The sequence below is a fragment of the Leptinotarsa decemlineata genome, unplaced genomic scaffold (genome assembly GCF_025532065.1).
Source record: "Leptinotarsa decemlineata unplaced genomic scaffold, Ldec_3_MD MMD2_tig00026307_RagTag_RagTag, whole genome shotgun sequence".
NCBI classification, from domain to species: Eukaryota; Metazoa; Arthropoda; class Insecta; order Coleoptera; family Chrysomelidae; genus Leptinotarsa; species Leptinotarsa decemlineata.
The window spans coordinates 15,297,452-15,320,811 of NW_027412681.1; the positions used below are offsets into that span (position 1 = coordinate 15,297,452).

Genomic DNA, 23,360 nt, shown 5'->3' on the forward strand with positions numbered 1-23,360 from the left:
GCGAATGAAGAACAAATAAACCTTCTAAAAGAAGAAATTAAAAATAGTTTAAAGGAGGTGGATAACAAAACTGAGAAAGCTTCGAAGTTGTTCGGCGAGATTAAGATAAAGCAACTAGTGATCGAAAGGAAAATCAGAAGAAATAATATCATTATATTTGGTGTGACTGTTAAGAAGAAAAATATTTTACAAGACACTCTGAATAAACTCAACCATATCTTGAGAGTAAATATTCAGGAAAGTGATATTTATAAGGAAAGAAAAGAGTCCATCAAGGCTCCCATCTGGGGCCTCTCCTTCTCAACATTTATATTAATGATATATCTAGTTGTTTCTCCTACTGCGATATTTTAATATGTACTGACGACTCGAAAGTATTTCAAACTGTGACATGTTCCAACGAACGACAAAATGCCACTATATTACATTTACAAGAAACAAAAATATTTATCACCACCAATATCACATAAACAAACGGCAACTAAAGAAAACATCTGAAGTCAAAGACTTAGGAGTATCATGTGACTCTGAGCTATTATTTGACTCGTATATTAACTATATTGCAGAAAAAGTTAACAAAGCTCTTGGATTTCTGCTCAGGACTTGTCACGACTTCCGTAATAGTAACTCTGTTCGTACACTCCACATGACTTATGAAAAATAGCCAGCTCAGTTCTGCTTCAGTTATTTGCAACCCCCTGTATATCTCGTATATTGAAAGACTTGAATCTATACAAAGTAAATTCGTCACCTATATTAATAGAAAATTCTTTAATAATCTCAAAGATCCATTACAAATTAAAATACAACTCATTCTGATATTTTTGGCGAATAGACGCCAAATAGCTGATATTAAGTTCCTATATAAAATAATAAATAATTGTTTGGATAGCAGTTCTTTATTGAAACAACTTTTGATAAATGTACCTGTGTATAATACCAGAGGATTGAATTCATTCCAAACCAATCAAAGTAAAACTAATTACTATTTGAATTCTCCTCTAAATAGGTGTTGTAAATCCTACAACTCTATATCGAAATCAATAGAAATTGACATCTTTTCTAATTCCCTCACAACCTTCACCACGTCTCTCAAACGTTCATATTATCAGCATTTTCATATCTAACGAATGTAATTTGAACTGCACTGCACTGTTCATAACACGATATTGCATATTATTTATACCAATCAAATTATTTATTGTTGTTTTCACCTCATCATTTGTGAATACTCTTTTTGGGTTTGTCCCGTTTTGTATTCCACTGAAATAAATAATTAAATATTTTTTTTTCATCACTCACTACCACGAAGTCAGAATACAACAAATATTACAAAGTGAGAATCTAAGGGAGAGAGATGATACTAAGTAACAATTATATTGCATATTTCCTCACGTATATTCAGTCTCATCAATTTGACATTCATCGTAGAATATACTGTTTAGAATCCAATTTATTTTTTTACGGTACATTTGCTATATTTTCAAATGAAACTTTTTAAGTTATTCGTGCTTATGCTCAACATTTTTGGTTGAATGGTAGGTGATTTAGGTGCGAACGTGGCGATCTCAATTTTGTGAATTCAACCGTTTCTGTTGTTGATATTTCTCAGGATATTCAGCAGTGACCAACATATCTTTGCCATCTGGAAAATAAAGAAACTTATATTTATTATTAATCAGTATTAATATAGTTATCCTCATTGATATAATAACATTGATTTAGATCTATATACAGACCGTTTCAAATGAATTAATAAAAAAATATCAAATGTGATATACCCTTATATACCCTTAGATTGTGAATTCATTGCTCGATTAATATCTGTAATGAAAGAGACAGGTCTGTATTAAAGGAAAAGTTGATGGTGGACATGTTGACACAAAACGTTTTATTGAATATTCATCAAATGTCATAGTTCACTTCGAATACAATAACATTTTCCTTTTCCATATTTTGATATTCTCCCAAATAACAATTCCATTCGAATAAAAAGAGGAAAACAGCATTTTTGGTTTTCCCGTATAACTCGAGAAGGGCGAGAGTCCCCATGAATGTTCGTCGACAATTGTATTGTTCCCGATGACAGTTACCTTTTTGTCCATTTAATCGTCTTCATATCTGTTATGGTTTAGAATATAGCAATATTACCACATGATAGTAGAAACGGCCCGTATGTATTATCCATGAAAATAATTGAACACAATCTTCACAAACATATTTTATTTCTAAACGCATTTTGGTAACACATTCGTTTTCTCGTTGGAACCACCTATTGGTGCTTCCACCTATGTCTCGCTTGCGTTCACGCAATTATTTTTATCAAGTACTTTTCTTGGTTATTCACATTTTGTGTTCAATCGAGGACCACCTGTCCAGTATTAACGATGCCCAGTAGGCTGAAACAGCTGTCTACCGGTGGCTCCTAAATTGAAATCAATATGAGAATGATTAGAATAGTACTTATCTATTTATCTTTTGATTTTCATGGAATTATTTTTCAGTAGCTTGACTGCATTAAACTTTCTCGATTTCATATCGTTTCTAGAAACATGTGGACTCGTTTTCCGATGGCATTTCAGGTAAGCTTCTTAAACTCAAACTGCAGTTTGAGAAGTGGATTTTTATAAAAAAGCTGATCTCCCCTAAAGATATACCTCTTTCAATTTGAATATACTCACTTTTGTCGAATTGGAATATTCCAATTTCATAAGTCCATAGAAAGAAAATACCATTGGTTCCAAGCAATTAGTCATGAACAAGAGAACTACCTGTTTATTCTTCCTGTTCCATCTATACCAGGGGCAATTGTAAATATTTGAGAGCAATTTTTGTGACTGAAACACAGTAGATGATAGTGACTGATATTTTCATGATTATGAATCATCAGTTGAATTGAATATCATTGATTTTATGATTGTACATTCATTGATGAAGTATCTATAACTAGATCAATGAACTGATCCTGTTTATTTTTTTCAGTTGACATTTACCTCTCTAGATATTTGTTCACCAAGATCGAATAGAAAATATCCATTGAATCCAAATAAGCTGTACGCAAACACTTCTCTTGGCTGCAGCATGATTCCAGTTGCTTCAAATCTCTGTAACTTTGAAATATGTTAATAAAGCTTCAAATTGCTATACAATACTGAAATTGGGGTATTCTACATATCAAGAGCGTGAATATTATATACAAGCTAATAATAGGAATGATAATAGCTAATAATTGGAATAATAATAATAATATTGCCAGGATGGTGTTTTCAACACCTTAGTCTACTGCAGTCGCGTGATGGGTATTGAGGTTTCTGACACAAGGTGTAGGACCTGCCGCGAGGCGTCCTAAACATTAATGCATCTGCTGTCAGCATGTCCAGCATAAGCGGTCTCTGCCTATATCCATCAACATAACGCGGCCCTAAGAGTGCTAAGGCACTTTGACGGTATTGACGAGGACCCGTTTTGCCCTATGCTCCGGGAGATATAGAATCCGTTCGGGGAAACTAGAAGTGCCGAATTTATTGGAACTATTCGTTCCCTACCCTCAGGCTCATACAAGCTAATAAGCCTGATTTAGTCCTTCTTAGCCGAACAGATGCGGACGACTGTCATCTTTGGCTCACTGCGCTTGCTCTGGGCACATGATTCTTGATCACTTACCCCACGGGGTGGGGAGTGGTCGTTGGTTGATAATGCTGGCGCGCCCTCCTCCCGAATGTATCGGGGTTTCTGGGGTAGGGTTTGACCAGCACATACTACGGTACAAAAATAAATAATTAATGTACTTCATTATCTGAAGTCAAAAAACTTCATTGACAAAGCTCAAATATGAATGAAACATATGTCACATCTACTTAAAACCTGAAATAATTGGTACGTCACCTAGTGGACAGTCAGGAAAATAAAATAAACAAATAGTACAAGACATATCTCGTAGAAACATGTATTAATTGGTACGTCACCCAGTGAAACAGTCAAGAGAATAAAATGAAAAAATAGTATAGACGGAGCTTTTCGCAGAGGCGATATCGTTTATCCGAGGTGCAATTATTGCTAGTTGTAAAAAAACTAGTATAGACGGACACAACATGATAGAGTACCTGGAATATGAAACATTGTTTGCACAGTTAATGCAATTGATGAAATAATTCCTTCAATGAGCAGTAGGGTCTCTGAGAAACAAAATTACAGTTTTTTTGAAGTGACTTTCATTCAAGTTTGCCGGCTTCCTGATATCAACAGGTAAGTGATTAAACATTTTGCCAGCAATATGGAATATAGGTAGTTTGAAGGGAAATAGTGGAGCTGGAACCTCCCCCGTAAAATGAATCCAAAAACCAGATATTTCTTCTAAAGACGCCAACTTGGTTGGTGAAACGCGCTTCGAGAAGGTTAATGCATTCAAAGTGATTAGGAATAGTGCTTGTTTTTGCATAATTTGTGCATAATAAATAGTTGAAGCAGGACTCCCATTTTTTCAAGGACAAAACACAAGCATTACAGTAAAATCCTCAAGGCGCTCTCAGAGCGGACTTGAATCGCTGAAAATTAAATCTTTTTGAAAAAATGTTCTCAGGAAAACAAAAACGAAGTTTCCCAGATAAAAGAGTTCTTAAACAGTGGAATTCGAAGAGTACTGAGTTGAACCTCAAAACGATGAGCAGCCACAGTCCCTCGAGTATTTCTGATATGTACTGCTCTTGGTGGAATCAAATGTGTCAAGTCACTTGAACACTTTCCGTCAAAGTATCTATTAAAGAGAGACAAATATCCAACCTTTATTTGATGTTTCAGGCTATTGAGGTTGCACGTGATCTTGGGGTCTCCAATCAGGTAGATGGCTCCTTTTTGGATAGAATCCAGCAACTTAAGGGTATGTTAATGTGCAGAGCTCCATACATGAGAACAATACTCCAAAGAAGGTCTGATCTGAGCTTTATAAAGCTATAAAAGTTACTGAGAAGCGTACAGTTTTCTGGTTCGGAACAGTGTTTCAAGCTTTTGAGAAGCAGCCTTTGCAATTACAGACATACTGGTGTCCATATTAACCCCCAACAAACTTATCGGAACAGGAAGCGGAAATGTCTGACCTGACATTTATCTTCTTGGAGAAAACCGATGCCTGAATTTTTGTGGCATTGAGTTGAACTTGGTTTCTCTAACGTCAATTCGAAATCACTTCTAGATCATTATTAAGATATGCAATCTCCTGCTGCCGGTGAAGATGTCCTGGAATTCAGAAGGAATGATGAGACGAGTGTGCTGTCGTCAGCAAAGCAATATATTGGACTCTTGCTTTTTCCAATGAGTCGTTGATATACAATAAAAAGAGAGACAATATCGATCCCTGGGAAACACCAACGTTGATTGTGAAAGTGTTTGAGAGATATCCGTCGACGGCCATTTGCAGGGAACGTTCTTTCAGTAGGCTGAAGAGCCCTACATAAAAATGATCCAACAAGCCAAAGCATCAAACTATGGCCAGCAAACCCTCATGCCACATACAGTCAAAGGCCTCAGAAATATCAAACGCAAGAGGTCACCTGTTGATCTTAGTTTCCAATAGCCATATTGATGATCGCTCAAGATGTTGAAGCCTTCCAAATATTTGAGGATATAGTAGTTTACGACTTTCTCCATGATTTTTCATATCACTGATAGCAAATCGAATGTTCTATAGTTATTTGGAAGATATTTCTTGCCCTTTTTGGGAATATGAACGCGAGCAATCTTCCAACAAGAAGAAATAACCCCTTTCATATCACTGAAAGCAAAGCGAATGTTCTATAGTTATTTGGAAGATATTTTTTGCCCTTTTTGGGAATATGAACGCGAGCAATCTTCCAACAAGAAGAAAAAACCCCTTTCTTGTAAGACAGGTTGAAAAGTCTGCAAAACACTGGTGCGAGTTCATTTGCGCACTTTCTAAGTACGATGAGGGGCACTTCATCAGGGCCAGACGTCTTGTTGGTATTAAGCTGTTTCAAAATTAACCTGACCAGATGCTGTCGAAAACCTTTTTTCGCCAATATGGCTTCTAGTATGTGAATAGTGTCTTTCCCAGAAAATCGACTGTAGAGTGGAACGCAAATTGTCCAGCTAATAGATTTGCTTTTTCTATGGCTGTTATTTCAATTGTATTGGTGGTGAATTTGTGGATTCCGTTAATAAGAAGCTCGAAACTTCTCAATTGGTGGCTTGAAGATCATTATACAGGAAACAAAAGTTATACTTACTGACTTATGGATGATAGCCACTCCTGTGAAACAACTGGTAATCAAGATGGGGTAAAGAATCCAACCAAAACGCTTCGATAGGGTCTTGTATATTCTGCCAAAATAATGAGGTATTTTGAAATGTATTTCTGGAAAGAGAAAAAAAAAACCTATTCTGCCCTATTTCCGGTAGTTACTACCAGAAGTCTGCAAAAAATAATGAGAGCTGTTTGTTTTCTATTACTCGTGATTCTTATGTTTTGGGGTATACTGAAACTGAAACTAACTGGAAAATTTGATATTGAGTATTCGAAGCAATTTCCATCTCTTGGAAGTGATTTAATGAATTTCTTCGTCAATTGCAGCTTCATATAAGGCGGTGGTAGATGGACTTTATGAGGAGGTACCAAAGTTTCATGCAGGATGTTCTTTTAACCAACGTTAAGCTCTTTACAAGGCCGACACTTCTTCGTCCAGTAATTTGCTTGGTCTCCACTATCCCACAGATACAAAAAAGTATGGGAATTTGCTAAACCCAGGTTGTTGTTGCTGTATACCCAAGATTTTCAAATCACCACACACTTGCCAACAGTGGTCTCTATATTTTGATTTGCGAAGAATCTGTTCGGTTTCAAAATCTCACTATCGAAATTATTATGTTTTTCAAGTGAATCCCGATTTTTTAGTATTTAGCCTAGATTCGCCAGCTATAAAATTTGTACAACAAAACAGAATGTTTTATGGCAGTATTTTTATTTTATGTATTGTCAACTTATCTTGTTTGAGTTATTTGATTTTTTATTATTCATTATCGGAGTATTCCAGTTGGTCTCAAATTTACAGGTCTTTCTAATTCACTTATGCTCATAAAATTCAATATTCTCAAATATCTTTTCTCAAGAAACCCCTACATTTTTAATTACTTAATTATTTCTTGTATCCCTTATCTTGGGAATCACCCACTATCATGATAACATAGGTAGGCGAGATCATGATTCTCGCCTACCTATGTTAATCAAAACCTTCGTTTATCCATCCAAAGACCAATCTGTAAAATACATACCGATGTGAAACATTGCATTTTGTGTAAAATGCAATTCATTACGTTTCAAACCTTGTAACAGTACGGTTAGAATTAAATCTTGTCTTGTCTACAGTACATCTAGCTAGTTATTTTTCTCATCTTATCTTTTCACAAGAGTTATTGTAATTCTTGTGTGCATTGAGCATGAGCATTCATACTCACGATAAAACAATCGTGGGTCAAAACAGAATCAATTACAAATCCTTGTAGGCTTCTTCGAGGTGTATGAAATGACCGACAGGAATGGAGGCATATAAATCGGCATTGTGGAGCAGAACTGCTTTGAAGCTTCTTTTTGAAGCATCTGTGAAAATATGCCACTGTGCTGGGTCATATCTGAGATATTGAACGTATTTATCAAACATTTGAAATTGGTAGGGGAGACCGAGGAGGGTTGTGACAGAGGAGAGTTGTGACACGCGCGATTTCGCTGTATCTGTGACCGTTAGCGAGCTGTCAACGTCGCACATTTATTGTTTTCTAGACTGCTTATTGGATTTAGTACGCGCCAACGGCCCACGGGGAGCGGCTGAGTTACTGTGACGCTGTCATCTAAAAAACGACCAAAAGTAAGTTTTTGATCATAACTTTCTTATTCTGTCTTTTGCTATGTATTACGGGAGCATTAGTGTAATATTTTTTCTAATTTGCATCGGGCCTTCAAGATTCAAAGCCATTCATAATTTTATTGAGATCTCTTACTGTTTGGAGGTTATACATTATTATTCTGGCACACTCACGATTTTGCGCACCTAGGAGAGTTGTGACAGGCTGTCACAACTCTCCTATTTTATTTACTAACAAGTGATATGGCTATTTTGTATGCATTCGATTGCTGCATTGCTTTTTTATTGTTTCAGAATGCCTAATACATATGTTCGTAAAACAGAGAGAGGAATGGCTAGTATCGAAATTTACGATCTGGCCTTTGAAGAGGTGACGGTTAGAAGCCAAAGCCTTCGAAGTGCAGCATCTTCATATAATCTAAATTATATGTCTTTACAAAGATACATTAAAAAGAAAAAGGCACATCAACAACAATTATCAGACGAGGCTCCATCTGTAGGCTATATCAGCCCAACAGTTTTTACGAAGGACGAAGAAAAGATATTGAGCGATTATTTGTTGACTTGTGCCGCGTCTAATTATGGACTGACTACAAAAGAGACAAGGAGTTTAGCCTATTTATTAGCAAAAAAACACAATAAAAAAGTTCCTGAATCATGGAAAAAAAACGAAATGGCTGGAGAAGTGTGGTTAAAGCTATTCATGAAGAGACATTCAAATTTATCTCTTAGGCTACCTCAAGCTACAAGCATCGCTCGCGCCACGAGCTTTAATAGGACAAATGTCGCTGCCTTTTTTGAAAACTATACAGGAGTCTTGGCCAAGCATACTCTCAGCGGTAAAGATGTATGGAACGTCGACGAGACCGGGATTACTACAGTCCAAAAACCTGATAGAGTAATCGCACGACGTGGGGAAAAACAAGTCAGTGCGATGACTTCTGCGGAAAGAGGAACCTTAGTAACGCTGGCTTTTGCTGGGAACGCCTTGGGTAATTATATACCACCTATGTTTATATTCCCTCGGAAGCGATTTCAAGAACATTTTATTCGGGATGGCCCAACAGGTTCAGTAGGAACAGCAAATGGATCCGGGTGGATGCAGGAAGACGACTTTCACTTTTTTCTTGAACATTTTACAAACCACGTGAGGCCAACAAAAGAGCAAAAAGCTTTGTTACTTCTGGATAACCATTCATCCCACATGGCTTTGAAAAATATAGAGTTTTGCAGGGAAAACGGCATAATTTTGCTCACGTTCCCTCCACACTGCACACACAAGCTGCAACCAATGGATCGTGCAATTTTTGGTCCTCTTAAAAAGGCCATTAACACAGCTTGTGATAATTGGATGCGGTCAAATGCTGGCAAAGTTATGTCTATCTATGATATCCCTTCCATAACAAAAACTGCCTTTGATGTGGCGATCACTGCAAAAAATATCAGCGCTGGTTTTGCTGCAACAGGAACATGGCCTGTTAATACAGATATTTTTGGAGAAGCAGATTTTTTGCCAAGCCAAGTTACAGATCGCATTTTGACCAATCCTGTGCCAGAACAAGCTTCCATTACTGCAGAAGAAGAATTGATAGAAAATCCGGAAGAAGGAACCCCCACCCAAAATTTGTCAGTTGATATAGTTGAGAACGACGTTGTTGTTGGGGAAGGTCTAGAAAAAAGAGATCACAACGAGCACGTTGGATGTGAAGAACGTAATGTGACTCCTCTTGTTATGACCGGCGACAACTCTAAAGAGCCTGCAAATATTGAACCTGTTGCATCTACATCTACAGTTCGTAATCCACTTGCCACCCAATCTAATGTATTCTCGCCAGAAACAATAAGGCCGTTGCCTAAAGCTCCGCCAAGAAAAGCCACGCAACAGAATAGACGTAAGATCAAGTCTGCCGTGCTAACAGATACACCAGTTGAAAATGAAATTGCTGCCATAGAGGAAAATAGGAAAGTGAAGAACGTGAAGAAGCGCATTTTTACTGATAAAAATGCTAAGAAACCAAAGGGGAAAAAACCAAAAAATAAATCAAAGACAAAGAATATTCGTGACGAAGAGGAGGACGATAATGAGGGCAGTGATGGCACAGAAAATGAATGTTTTTGCTTATGTTGCCTCGAGCCCTTTGCCAATAGCAGGCCTAACGAAAAATGGGTGCAATGCATTAATTGCAAAGGATGGTCACATGAAGATTGTACTGGGGGAGAACTGCAATACGAGTGTCATAATTGTTTTTCGGATTAAACTAATATTAAGTATTTTTATTCTCTCTGTGCCATTTAGAAAGATGATTTATTTTGTTAAGTTTTAATAATTATGTTACTTAATTAGCCAAAGATTATGATTAAAACTGTTTCGTAATTACTTGTTCATTTTTAATCTACAAAAAGTGCCGATAAATTCCAAACACTGAAGTGTCACAACTCACCTCGAGCACTGTCACAACTTACCTTGGTATTAGGAGAGTTGTGACACGGGTTGTCGCTTTGGTTTTAATCCATTATCTCGGGAAACTTATTAGTTTTGTGTATTTTTATTTTTGATTCTAATAGAGAATAGAACAAGCTTTGACTGATGTAAAGTTCACAGATATAGGTCAATTTTTAACCAAAATATATGAGTGAAAGCAAAAAGTGTCACAACCCTCCTCGGTCTCCCCTACAATGAACTTACTTGTCATCTTGGGCAAAGTAGGGCACAAGGCATTTTTAATTTGAAAGTAATGATAGTTATGACCTGTATACATTTAAAAACGGTTATGAAAATAAAATTGTACCCATTTATTTATGGCACAAGTTAGCCCAAAAAACCATTTTATAATATAATTTCGCGTTTCGCAAAATGACCTTACGTTCTAGAATTTTTTTGGTATTTCATCAGTTTTCAGAACACCTGAATACATAAAAATCAGTTGAGAACATCCAGACATTTTTTTGTGGCAGACTTGTATATCACTACTCGGGTCGATGTACAAACTAGCTGGAATTTACTGTCACTAGTTTGGGAAATGGAATGAAAATTTATTGATTATGTAGCCGTTACTACATGGTAGGAAATCATAATGAAAAGGGAAATGAAAATTTCTATGTTTTTTACGTTAGTTACAAATAAAAGTGGTGAAAAACATAGAAATTTTCATTTCTCCTTTCATCAGAAACAAAATTATTAAGAAAAGAAAATTGGATCTTTCTATGGTTTGAAAGTGGTAGAAAAACATAGAAAGTTTCATTTTTTTTTTATTATGATTTCCTACCACGTAGTAACGGTTACATCTATCAATTTGATGGAATCAATAATTTTTTTCATCTCTTTTCCAGTGAGACTACTCTAATTCCTGGATCTGTTAGAAACAGGACACACGATTTGTAGATAAGAAAACGTAGGAATCATCCTTGTGTTATCATACTTCATATGATGCACTATTTGGAACCTTTGGTGAAGTAATTAATATTACTGGGGTTTTTTCCCAACACCAAACCGTTATTTTAACACCTCGACACGTGTTTCGATCACCAAGTGATCATCTGCAAGAGGAAGATCAAACACTTTAATCTTCCTCTTGAAGACGTGTCGAGGTATCATCTTCAAAATAAAGAATAAACAGTTCAATCTTCTCCTTGAAGATAATCACATAGTGATCGAAACACTTGTCGAAGTGTTGAAATAACGGTTTGGTGTTGGAAAAAAACCCCAGTAATATCCATACTCCATACTAATTAAACTATAGCTATCGCTTCCTAGCAAAATAGCCTGTAACAGATCATTTATGAAAAATTGAAAAATCTCTATATTTTTTTTTCCATAAACTACACCTCACGATCTGATCTTCACAAATTCTATTTTCAAAAAATATATCATGATATGAATTGAAGGAGTTATATTTTTAGGAGTGATTAATTTTTTGGAAAAGAAAGTTTTTGACTTTCTACTACTCCATCTGATACAAAAAAAAGGGATGAGAGAATCTTCCAAAGAAAGGAAGGAAGTAATCAATTTGAAACTCTATATATGAATGTGTAGATCATGCAAAGAAGTAACTTCCAGACACAAACTGAAAGAAAAAGTCCTCCTGAAACAGCTACTTTCATATAAACATTGAATTACACGAAAGAAAATAATTCTTTCTAAACAAATACTTCTATATGAACACTGAATTATACAGAAGATACTTTTCTCTACTCAGTTTGTATTTCAAACATTTGTTGTGGAATAAGAATCAGATATCATTCACATGAGTTCTACTTTGAATGAATGGTAATAAATTGTACTCACATAGAACACTGTCACCCTCACTGGTATACACCGATGTTTCGCCTTAAGACACTTGCCCTAAGGCTCTTCAATGTTATCCAAATTGGATAACATTATAGAAAATACACACAATTCATTCATGAATTACGATTTTTCAATGTCACGGAATAAGCTTGATCTGCTTATGTCATCGATGACATATCAGATGGAGTAGTAGAAATCCAAAAACTTTCTTTCCCATATCATGATATGTTTCGCTATTACAGTAGTGTTTTTGGCAGTGGATCTTCATCAAGTAACGGCCGAGTCAATCAGAAATGTCTCTATGAGATGGTGCGCAAGTAGGCATAGCAGAATTGAAGGAACTGTGCTAAGCTCCAGTGAACTAACAACGAGCAGAGAAAGATTGGTGCTGTTCAATGATTTTTTTTACAGTCAGTATACCTGTTCAACTTTTAAGACCTGAATAAATCTAAGGCCAAAGTATCTTCTGGAACACTTTCAGCATTCAGCTATCTCCTGATCGTTCACTGTTCTGATCGTCAACTCTAGAGTCGATGAGCCGATGGAGATTATATGAGATATTCATCGCGATATATGCCACTACTAGCGTGGTTAGAGAGGGCATATTTTACACGCTTTATATAAGCTTCACGTGTATGTATGTACGTTTGTTTTTTTGTAACTCACAAGCTCGGGATCTGTATTTGACATAATCATCGACATTATTGCGAGTAGTATAGTAGTAGTAGTGTAGTGTGCTCCGAAAATTTTGAAGATTCAGCTGGTATGTACTAATCAAAAATTCATCAAACCATCTTATAAGAATACATTGAATAGTACACTACAAGTGGATAGAAAAAACAATAGATAACGGACTGAATCATTCACCCAACCCAAAACATATCTATCTGCTGACAAAAAGTACCACTGCGAATAAATATCTGAAGCTGATCGTATACTGAACACGATACAAATAAATATGAATGAAGGCGACTTGAAGAACTATTTCAGTCAAATACACGAAGAAATACTAAACAATAGACGAGAATTGAGAAGCGCAATTGTAGCCAGTGAATCTCGGTAATTCTGAAATTGGAGGCCTTGAAAAATAGAGTTTCGTACTTGGAATCAGAAAATGAATATCTGAAAAATAAAATTGAAATTCTGGAAAGGAACCAGAAAAAAAATAGTGTCCTCATCTTTGATATTTCTGAAGCTGAGAATATCTTGGGAAAAATTGAGGAACTCATCGATACGGATCTCACAAATTCAGATATCAATAACATATATTCCTTGAAGAATTTGCCCTCGAACCGTGTAAAAATCAAATTCATCTCATACTGGAAGAAACGAGAATTGATGTCAAACTGCAAAAAGTTGAAAGGTACAGCTATCACAATTGTAAACGACCTTACTTACCAACAAAGAGAAGAGAACAGACTGCTAAGGAGACATCTACAACTGGCAAGAAGTAAGAAAGATGTGAAGGCTTATATTAAAGGAAATATTCTGTATGTCACAACATCCCGAACACAGGAAATCGAAGAAAAAGAAAACACTGAACCACCACAATCGAACAGTGCCCCGTCTACCCCTAATATTCAAAGAAACAATCACAACTTATCCGAAAAAGAACCTGAAAATATTCAGATTTGTCCAACTGCTCAAGAACTTCAGAGAAAAACCATAGAAAAGTCGTTTTCCAAAGTATCAAAGAAGCAAAACTATACAGGAACAATACCAAAAAAACAACAAAACACCGACTTCTACAGCAAATCCTAATATTAATCTTAGAGATAAACCTCGTTCACGGTCTTTGAAATAAATTCCATCCTTTTTGATATCTATAATCTACATTATCTATAATACATATTTTTAATAAATTTTTTAACATTGAGTGTCCTTTAAATTTAGAAAAAATGGATCTATATATAAGAGAATTTGAACCGGTTATGATACATACCCATTTCGCAAATAATATTACGGAATGCATGAAAGTACTATCTGAAAATGAAAAAAAAATTTGAATTCTCCACACAAACATTAGGAATATATTCAAAAATATAGATGAATTGAAAATTGTTCTTAACCAATTCGATAATGAATTTGAAGTAATTGTACCCACAGAGACTTGGATCGTTTCTAATGTCACCTTACTAGAAATACCTACTTATAAGATTGTATATAATCAGGGCAATGTAAATCAAAATGACGGTGTGGTGGTTTATATAAAAAGCCACTTAGATTTTGAACTCGATATCATTGAATTGTCAAACATAAATATGATTCACTTAGTCATCAATTGTCGTGAAGACATCATTACAATAAACGCTTTATAAAGATCGCCAGTTTCCTTCCTAAATGGTTTGAATGAATACCTTAGTAATAATAATAGTAAAAATCCCAATGTTGAGATTTTCCTAGGGGATATCAATATCGATATTTTAAGATATAACTAATGAATACAGAGATGAATACTTGAATCTGCTGAGTGGACACGGATTCGTATCTACAATCAATGAATACACAAGAGTCAGTAAAAATAGCAAGTCCAGATCGAATCATGAATATGAAATGATTATTTTCCATAACAATCGACTATCCAGGTCTTTGATGAAATTGAATTAAAATTTTATTTTTGAAGTGGGGTACAGAATTTTAAGTGCTTGAGTTTTACCTAATAAACGTTAATTAAAGGTACTTCAAATTGTAAAACTATATATGAAGCATTGTAGTTTCGAGTGAGTATTGCGTTTTCCTGAAACGGTTCAGTGGAAATCCCACAAAAGATTGTTTCTTTGGCAATTTCCTTCAGGAATCCTATAGGAAAGGTCACGGGCAGTTTTGATTTGAATTCGCGAGGTACCAGATTCGTTGCGTCTCCCGACATTTTGAATTTGAGGGTTGATTTTTGTTTATTGAATAACTGGTTTATTTTCAGTTTCACACGAAGAATAGTTATCACGATAGGTGTTTATAATTAAATTCTCTACAATTTCGATTATCATCAATTTTTTTCTAGGATCGATAATTTTTTATTTATGCCTGAACTCGGGTGGGATTTTTTTGATTGAACAGCTCGTTTATTTTACGAGAAAAATGATGAAAAGTATGTTGTTCAAAATCAAATTTTCTAAAATTTGTGATTTCGTCAGTTTTTTTTTTGGGTAAAATCTTATCACGCTCATTCTAAATCTCAGGAGAATAATTGTGATGAATAAAATTGTATGAAATGAAATCAAACGATCATCGGCTAAATGTTTCAGAAATAATGAAAATTTCGAAAGACATTCAAAAATGTACTGAAAACGGAATGACAGTTGACTTCAAAAGGTACACTGTGCGACGAACTGATTATTTACACCTCTCTTCTTGATAACAGGAAGCGCGTGCATCCCAATACATTGGAAAGCATTGGCATGATAATTGTAGAAAATTACATTTTCAACGCATCGAATTCTCATTTGATTTTCGAAGATAATCAACAAAAAATAAAAGCAAATAATATGAAAAAAAAAACAATAATGAACGCGATAATACTCATCTGCTCAGATATAAATCGAAAAATAACGATTCGACAAAAAAATTGATGGGAACTAAAATTGTAGTGTATTCAATTTTATACAACTTTATCAATCACAATTTTTATCGTAAAATCGAAAATAAACTCTCTCCTTTCCTCGGGTATAAATAAAAAAATATCAATCCTACAAAAAATTGAGAGCAGAGTTATAGGAAATTCAATATTAAACAACTCAGATATCTACAATTTTTCTCTTAGACTTGAAAATAAACGTGATAATACAATGATGAACTTCCAATCCCTCCTTTTCCCGAGTATTAATAAACAAATATTGATGCTACGAAAAAAATGAACCATAATTGTAGTAAATTCAATTTTCGAAAACTATGTACATCACAATTTTTCTGGTAAAATCGAAAATAAACGAGTTGTTTTCAGTTATAAATCGAGAAACATCGATCCTAGGAAAAGTTTAAGGGGAATTTATTGTTAAACAAACTCTCGTATAAACTATCTTTCCTCCAAAGAATTCTGAAAGAAAATTGCCGTTGAAAATTTCTAAATTGAATTCCAATTCGACTGTGCTATAATCTTTGTGGCTCCACAAGCTTTGTTTATGGTTTCTCCTATAATTTTTTTTTAAAATTTTTTCTCCCCTTTTAGCGAGGGAGAATCAGTTCATCCTATAATATAACAATACAATTTTCCAATAGATTGAACTGAATAGTATATTATATTAACACTAAATACTTTTGCTTTCTTCTTAATAGATTGTATGCTCGCTTGTCAGAATAGAAGGAAGCAGTCCCCGCAACCAACCATTTCCAAATTATTCGAGGTAAGGTGATGAGTCCTGTTGAAGATTTGCCCACTGATGTTGACCGTAACAATGAGAAACATTGCTCATGAGTAGAAATACGAATTTCTTGCTATATAGTATGTACAGTAAGATACATACTTATTACAAGCAAATACACATGTTGTAGTAATCCTCGGCCATCAGAGTAATTCGATTAACTAGTTTTCATATAGAGTGAATAAACTAAAAAACACTTTTTTGAAGTACGTCGAACATCGAATACTAGTACCTATTCAGTTAACTAGTTTAGTGATCCAATATTTTTTTCTGAAAAGGGGGTTGGTTGAGTAAGGAGATCAATTTTTTTCTTTAAAAAAAAACAATTATATTCTTGCCGACGTTTCGATTCCAATTGAATTCTTCTGCAGGGCTCGAAAAGTAGTTTTTTGTGTCGATAATATTATTTTCGAAACCATCAGACATATTAGATGAATAATAAAAAAATAAAAATAAAAAACATTGCAACAACAAATTTCCGAGACAATACCAACACAAAACGACACACGTTTTGTGTTGGTGTTGTCTCGGAAATTTGTTGTTGCAATGTAAAAGGGCACGACAGGAGTAAAGGTAATCGCATTGCCGACTCTTTTAGCCAAGGAAGCGGCTGGACTAAGAATTTTAAGACCCAGTAGCACCTACGCCCTGATGACTTCGACAATTGCGGAACCAGCCAAACACCTATGCTCAATCCCTAAAGAGATGGGATGAAATCAAAGGATGTAATCTTGCCAGAATCACCTGCGAACCTGGGAAGTTGGCGCCGAAGAAATATCTGGCAATTACCAGGAAAAATCTACGATTAACAGTAGGATTTCTGACTGGCCACCGTCAACTAAGGAAACACCAACATAATATGGGGCTAGTAGACACACCTCTATGCAGGATGTGTGAACAGGAAGATGAGACTGCCAGGCATGTCGTATGCGAGTGCCGGGAGTTATCGTCAATGAGACAGTGTGTGTTCGGCGAGTCTTGGCCTACACCTGCCGATTGGCCTACACCTGCCGATATAAAAGAGATGTCTCCCAGTGACCTGTCCACCTTTCTGGAAAGGACAGGATGGACGATGACCTAGAAGGACAACTCCTCGGGGGGGTGTACAATGGGTACAATGGCCTAAGTGCTGGGCTTACACTTACCCTCCCTACTCTATAGATACAGATAGATCAAGCAATAATGCCGATAATTCTGTCAAATACAGATCCCTAGTATTCAAACGAGAATAAATATGGAATGAAAGGAGAGTTACTAACAAACAAACATATATACATACATACATACAGGTGAAGCTAATAAAAGCGTGATAAAATAATAATAAAAAATATACTTTTTTCAAATGAAGAAATACATGTGAAGTGAGTTTGAATCATATCAAGGAGGTTACGTATAGCGCCATTTTCTAGTGAATAGATCAAACAATAATGTCAATAATTCCAAAGTTACAAACAAACAAATATACAGGTGAAGCTAAAAAAAGCGTGGTAATAAAAATTGGATGAAATATCCAGACGGACTCGGAAGAATCTAGACAGATAACTTCCGAAAATGTATTGTAGCTTCGAAAACAGGGCCTTAGCAGCAAAGTCTTTTAGGTTGGAAATGATAATTGTTGCTCGTAATCTCACAGCTCAGACCTTCGACGACTTACTCAAGCAATCTGGCGAGGAATAAATCAGCAGTCCGAATGAACCCAGTAAAAAAGCTTTAATCGCTTCAGTTATCAGCCATAGATTTACAGGCAACTCCGCTCAAAGAATGATCTGTTGTTGACCGCAAGGACAATGGTCACTTTGAGTGCATGTATGAGCTGACTTGATTATTCTGAGGCAAGTTAGCCCATGCGAAGAGAGTATATTGAAGGATACAGAAAATCTGAGCAGTGTTGTACTCGCGTTACAGTTGTAAAATCCTACAACATCTGAGGCATGAAGGCATTCTTTTATTTTGTTTTGATAATTTTGAACTTCATACCTTAAAGAAAATGTTACTTTCTCTCAATGTAAAATTTTGGTGTGAACGAATGTCAACCTATCAAGAAATGTGAAGAAGCAGCTCATAGATATCAGCATACTTCCTGAATTGAATAATTCTTTCCGTGTCAAATGAAAGAGCAGAAATACTGATTCGGTTGAATTTTCATAACTCACTTTTTCGTATTTTGATGTGCTTCCATGAAATATACCAGTTTCTCATGTAATAACATTTGATATTTCTCATCTTTCAAATCTCCTCTTGATCTAGTGTTTATATTATTCAGTAATCTATTCAGAAGTTGAATTTGAATCCTAAGATGTCTCAAAGAATAAGTAATTTTACAAACGAAACAACTACTATTGTACCCGCAGAGGAACAAAGCCACAATATTTGTAAGGTCTACCAGCCAAGTCCATTTGGTGAAATACTCCTGTGCAATTTTGTGGAATGGTTGACATATATCAGGAAAGGGAAGAAAAGTTACATGAACAATTGACATGCTCATCAGTAAAATATTGATGATCAGCTTCAGTTTTTTTATATCCTGCAAAATCAGTTGATGTATCTCTTCACCAGCTGCATCCCATGGTAATCCATAGTTTTCGAAAAGCTTTGATATCTCAATGCATCTCTTCGAATTTAAAACATAAATATTCATAATATTGAATGCCAATACCTGCAAAAAACAATAAAATGATAAATTGATATCTTCTGTAGTACAGTCATCCCAAATAAAACCCAGTTTTTCCAATAACAATTTCAAAACTACTAACGCTGGTCGGAATTTTAACACATTGATATCATCTAATATAAGGAGAAATTAACTCACCCCTTGACCACATAGAAAAAGTAAGAAATTTTGTTGAAAAAAATCCAATTCTTTCGCCATCAAAAACAAGATCGACGTTTCCCATATCAACATACCCATAACTAAAATCCCTCCAACATATGTTTCAAATTTAGAAGTATTGCACCGGATCGGAGATAGGAGAAAGAGTAATGCATCATCTGGAAAATATTCAGATCGAAATTAAAAGCATTGTAAAATAAAATCATCAACTTGTAATGATTTATGATCTTGAAAAACAAACTGAATCATATTTTGATCAACCAACTATCTATGTTGCTTTTATATGTACAGGGTCTTTCACGACTAGCGTTCGTTAGGAATATATGGAGAACGATTCAAAATAAAAACTTGAAATTTTGTGGTGTTGGATTTTACCAAATGACCTTCTCAATTAGAATATTTTCAACTCCCGGTCTCTTTCCGTTATATCGGAATTTAAAGGCAACTTCCTTATTTCAAATGGAACACTGTATTTTATCAAATTTTTAAATTTCCCAGCACATTTCAGACCCATTTTGTATAACAATGCCTATACCCTAATTTGTTAGTTTTCGAGATATTACTTTTTTTCTGAAAAATTTGACAGTTTCAGCACCGCTCCGAAAAGATATTAAATTCATGAAGAAGGTTCTATACCTAAAATATACCCCTGGCAAAATATATTCGGTTTTGGGAAATATTTGAAATGTAAATCATTCGAAGCAATACCAAACCAAAAAAGCATTGAAAACAAATGGAGTTACAACAAATATGTCAAAATTTGATGCAATATACACAGTAAAAAGTATTTCTTCCAAAGAAGATCATAGGTTGTTTTGAAATTTTTATCTCTATTGGAGAAACTATTACTTCATGCCAACAGCGCCATGTTCCACAAGAGAATCACACTTTTTTTAACGAATAAATCAAATTTCTTGGCCTTTCAACTACATCAAACGTTTGATTATATTATTGCGAATCAAGAAAATATAATATCATCTCAAAATCTACCACCAATTTGAAGAGAAAAATAAACTGGTTCAAATCTAGAGCAATATCAACTTGATCTGAACACATATTGTTTGTTTGAATTCAAAACTTTATCAAATAACTCAATTCGTTTATGACAAGATATGATAAAACGTTTCTGGTTTTTGTCTCTGCCGTTTTGGTAATGTTTTTAATATGGTGTCTGATTCCTTTTCTTCCTCATATGTCATGGACTCTTCATCTGGTACATAGGTGTCATCCATGTCATTCGTCGAAATTAATGAATCCTCTCTGTCTTGGTCTGAGAGCTCTCCCACTGAAGACGAATGTGGACTATTATCTGCTGGTTTCTCATTCATCACTTCCACTTCAATCATATTTCCTTGATGAGATAATTTTTCATTTATAATGACAACATCTCGACTGGTTATAATATCCTTTGTTGAAGGATTATATAACCTATATCCTTTGATATCCTCAGGGTAACCAATCAGTATGCATTGTTCTGATTTCTTGTCCCATTTACTTCTTTTCTCCTTGGAAATGTGTCTCATGACAGTACTACCAAAAATTCTTAAATGACTGAGGTTAGGTTTGCCTCCTGTTCATAACTCAAACGGTGTACAGTTGTTCAATCCACTTTTTACAATTCTATTTTGTAAATAAACTGCAGTGTTGATGGCTTCAGCCCAAAACTCCTTACCTAGTTTTGCATCAAATAAGAGACATCTTGCTTTCTCTATCAGGGTCCTGTTCATGCGCTCACAAAGCCCATTCTGCTCAGGAGTGTAGGGATTTGTTTTTTGATGAATTATACCCATTTCCTTCAAATAATTATCAAAGTCTCTGTTACAGAACTCTTTGCCATTATCAGTTCTTAGTATTTTTATTTTATTTGACGTTGAATTTTCAACTCTTGCTTTATATTCTTTAAAATATTTCAAAGTCTCATTCTTACCTTTTAATGCGGCAAGTTCTGCATTGTATACGTAGAACCGAAGAGAAAGTGGTAAACTTTGACAGCAACTCTTAATTTTGCCCTCATTTTGCGAAAATTATATCAATGCTTCGTAATATTTCACACATGCATTATTACATTCGCAGATCTCTGCAAGTGTATATCAATTTGAACTGAAAAATCCTCCACGATGATTCAAATTAGCCAATCTCTTATTTTGAACATATCTTTCATCTTGTTTTCAAATAAGTGCATTTTCTCTAAATAAAATTTGATATTCTCTTAGACCGAATTTATTTTTTATTAAGCGAGAGAGGTACTTATAGTTCGACAATAAATTATAATACAAAAAATATCAAAATAGGCACCAGTAGCTATAAAAAGCACCTACATATGACAGCCACTTTTTGCTTTCAACATGTAAATGTTTGTTGAATTCCGAAACGTCTTTGCTTTCTGTTATCACTTCAGGAATGTCTTTATGTTATTCATTAGAAATAGGTAGAAATATTACCAAACTCACCAGAGGAGAAATATGAATTTCCAAAAACGTGAAAACAGTGAATGTTGTTATTTAAATAGCGAATCATATACCTTCAAGTATGTTTGTATGATCATGAGTTACATTTTTTAAATAAAACATTTTATATTTTTTATTGATCCTCTAATAATTCTTAGACAACACTTTTTCTGTGAAGACCTCTGTCCACTTCAAAGGGATCTGAGGTACGTCTTTTGAATTGATCATTTATTTCTGATCAAGAAATGTTCAAGCACTTTTTAACTTGCTAGGAATCGTATGTTAAACAATAATACCTCACACAAGTTTAAAATTTTGAGGGTTGTCGTTCATATGCGGAATATGAATATATGGTTAACGGAATAAAGCCATTTGAACAGTTTTTCATCAAAAAAAGATTTTTTTTTTTAATAAGTGGCAGCTCTTTTCATATTTTTATCTTTCTAGATATTTGAAACAGTGGCTAAGGATGATGTGTTGATTTCTTCTTTTGTTTCAGAATCCAAGTGAATCCAATTGTGGATAAACAAAAGCAGAATGCAGAACTTGATAGATGATAGTGATTTTTTTGATGTTATTTACCAGAATTTACTAGTTTCAAAAACTAGATGCCAACTAATAAATTAATTCATTTTCTTGTCTGAGTTCTGATGTTGTTTATAGGCTCCGATTTTATTTTATTTGTTAATTTGCAAATTGTCAAGAATATGTCACTTTTTCATATATGTTTGCTGATTGAATAATCATTTCTGTTATTTGTATAACTCTATGATCTCTCAATAGTGTGCGGGTGGAATATGACATTCAAGCAAATATTAGCAAAGAAAATTTTGTTCTCTATAACTTTTTGTTTTTTATCATATGCTTTTTCAGGATGATGTTTATGATTTGCAATTGGTTCAAATAAACCAATCATGATATATAATGTTTTAATTAATTTCTTTCCTCACCACTTATAGCTATCCATATTACAGATGAGATACTTTGGATTCAAGTAACTAAAGACATCCATATGAGAGGAACAATTTATGAACAGAAGCATATGTTGATCTTTGATGAAGTGAATGAGTTTATTTGATTTATAAAAATACAAGCGTTTTAATAAAAAATACTTCTCTTCAAAGGAAAACAATTAATTTCTCCTACGGAGATATTCAAATAGTGTTCCAAGGTAAACATATCATTCTTTGAAAATCCAAAACAGTTTTGCTTCAAGATTAATTTTGCTCAGACTAAAGAATGCATACTTACTTCTCTAGATCTGATGTGATGATTTCTATTGAAATGTAGGCATAATCTTAGTGGAATATTTTTTTACTCGAATGAAGCGTTTATTCAGTCCATTTGAAGTAATGATTCAACTTTAACTTGAGAGAATATATTTCCCAGTTTATAAAAATATTTCTTCATGAATATACGAGCGCAAGATTTCTTTAAATCTAGATAATGTTCTTCACTTTGAGATTTTAATTTTTAATGTGTAATTGACGTTTATTTCGTAGTTTTCTATTTGTGTGTAAAATGTCTCTTTTGGGGTATTCTAATGAAGATTTACTGAATTTATTAATC

The 23,360-nt window shown here is 34.5% G+C and overlaps 1 protein-coding gene across 1 annotated transcript; it reads right to left on the reverse strand.

The window, feature by feature from the left end:
* Window positions 1-1,343: 1,343 nt before the first annotated feature.
* LOC141485117 (uncharacterized) lies at window positions 1,344-19,553 on the reverse strand. Its single transcript, XM_074181160.1, has 6 exons — window positions 19,324-19,553; window positions 18,668-19,170; window positions 6,240-6,333; window positions 2,994-3,110; window positions 2,682-2,837; window positions 1,344-1,645 (listed from the first exon to the last, which is right to left on the reverse strand). Exons 1-6 carry the CDS (start codon window positions 19,420-19,422, stop codon window positions 1,583-1,585), a joined length of 1,032 nt encoding a protein of 343 aa, XP_074037261.1. The 5' UTR covers window positions 19,423-19,553; the 3' UTR covers window positions 1,344-1,582.
* Window positions 19,554-23,360: the final 3,807 nt, after the last annotated feature.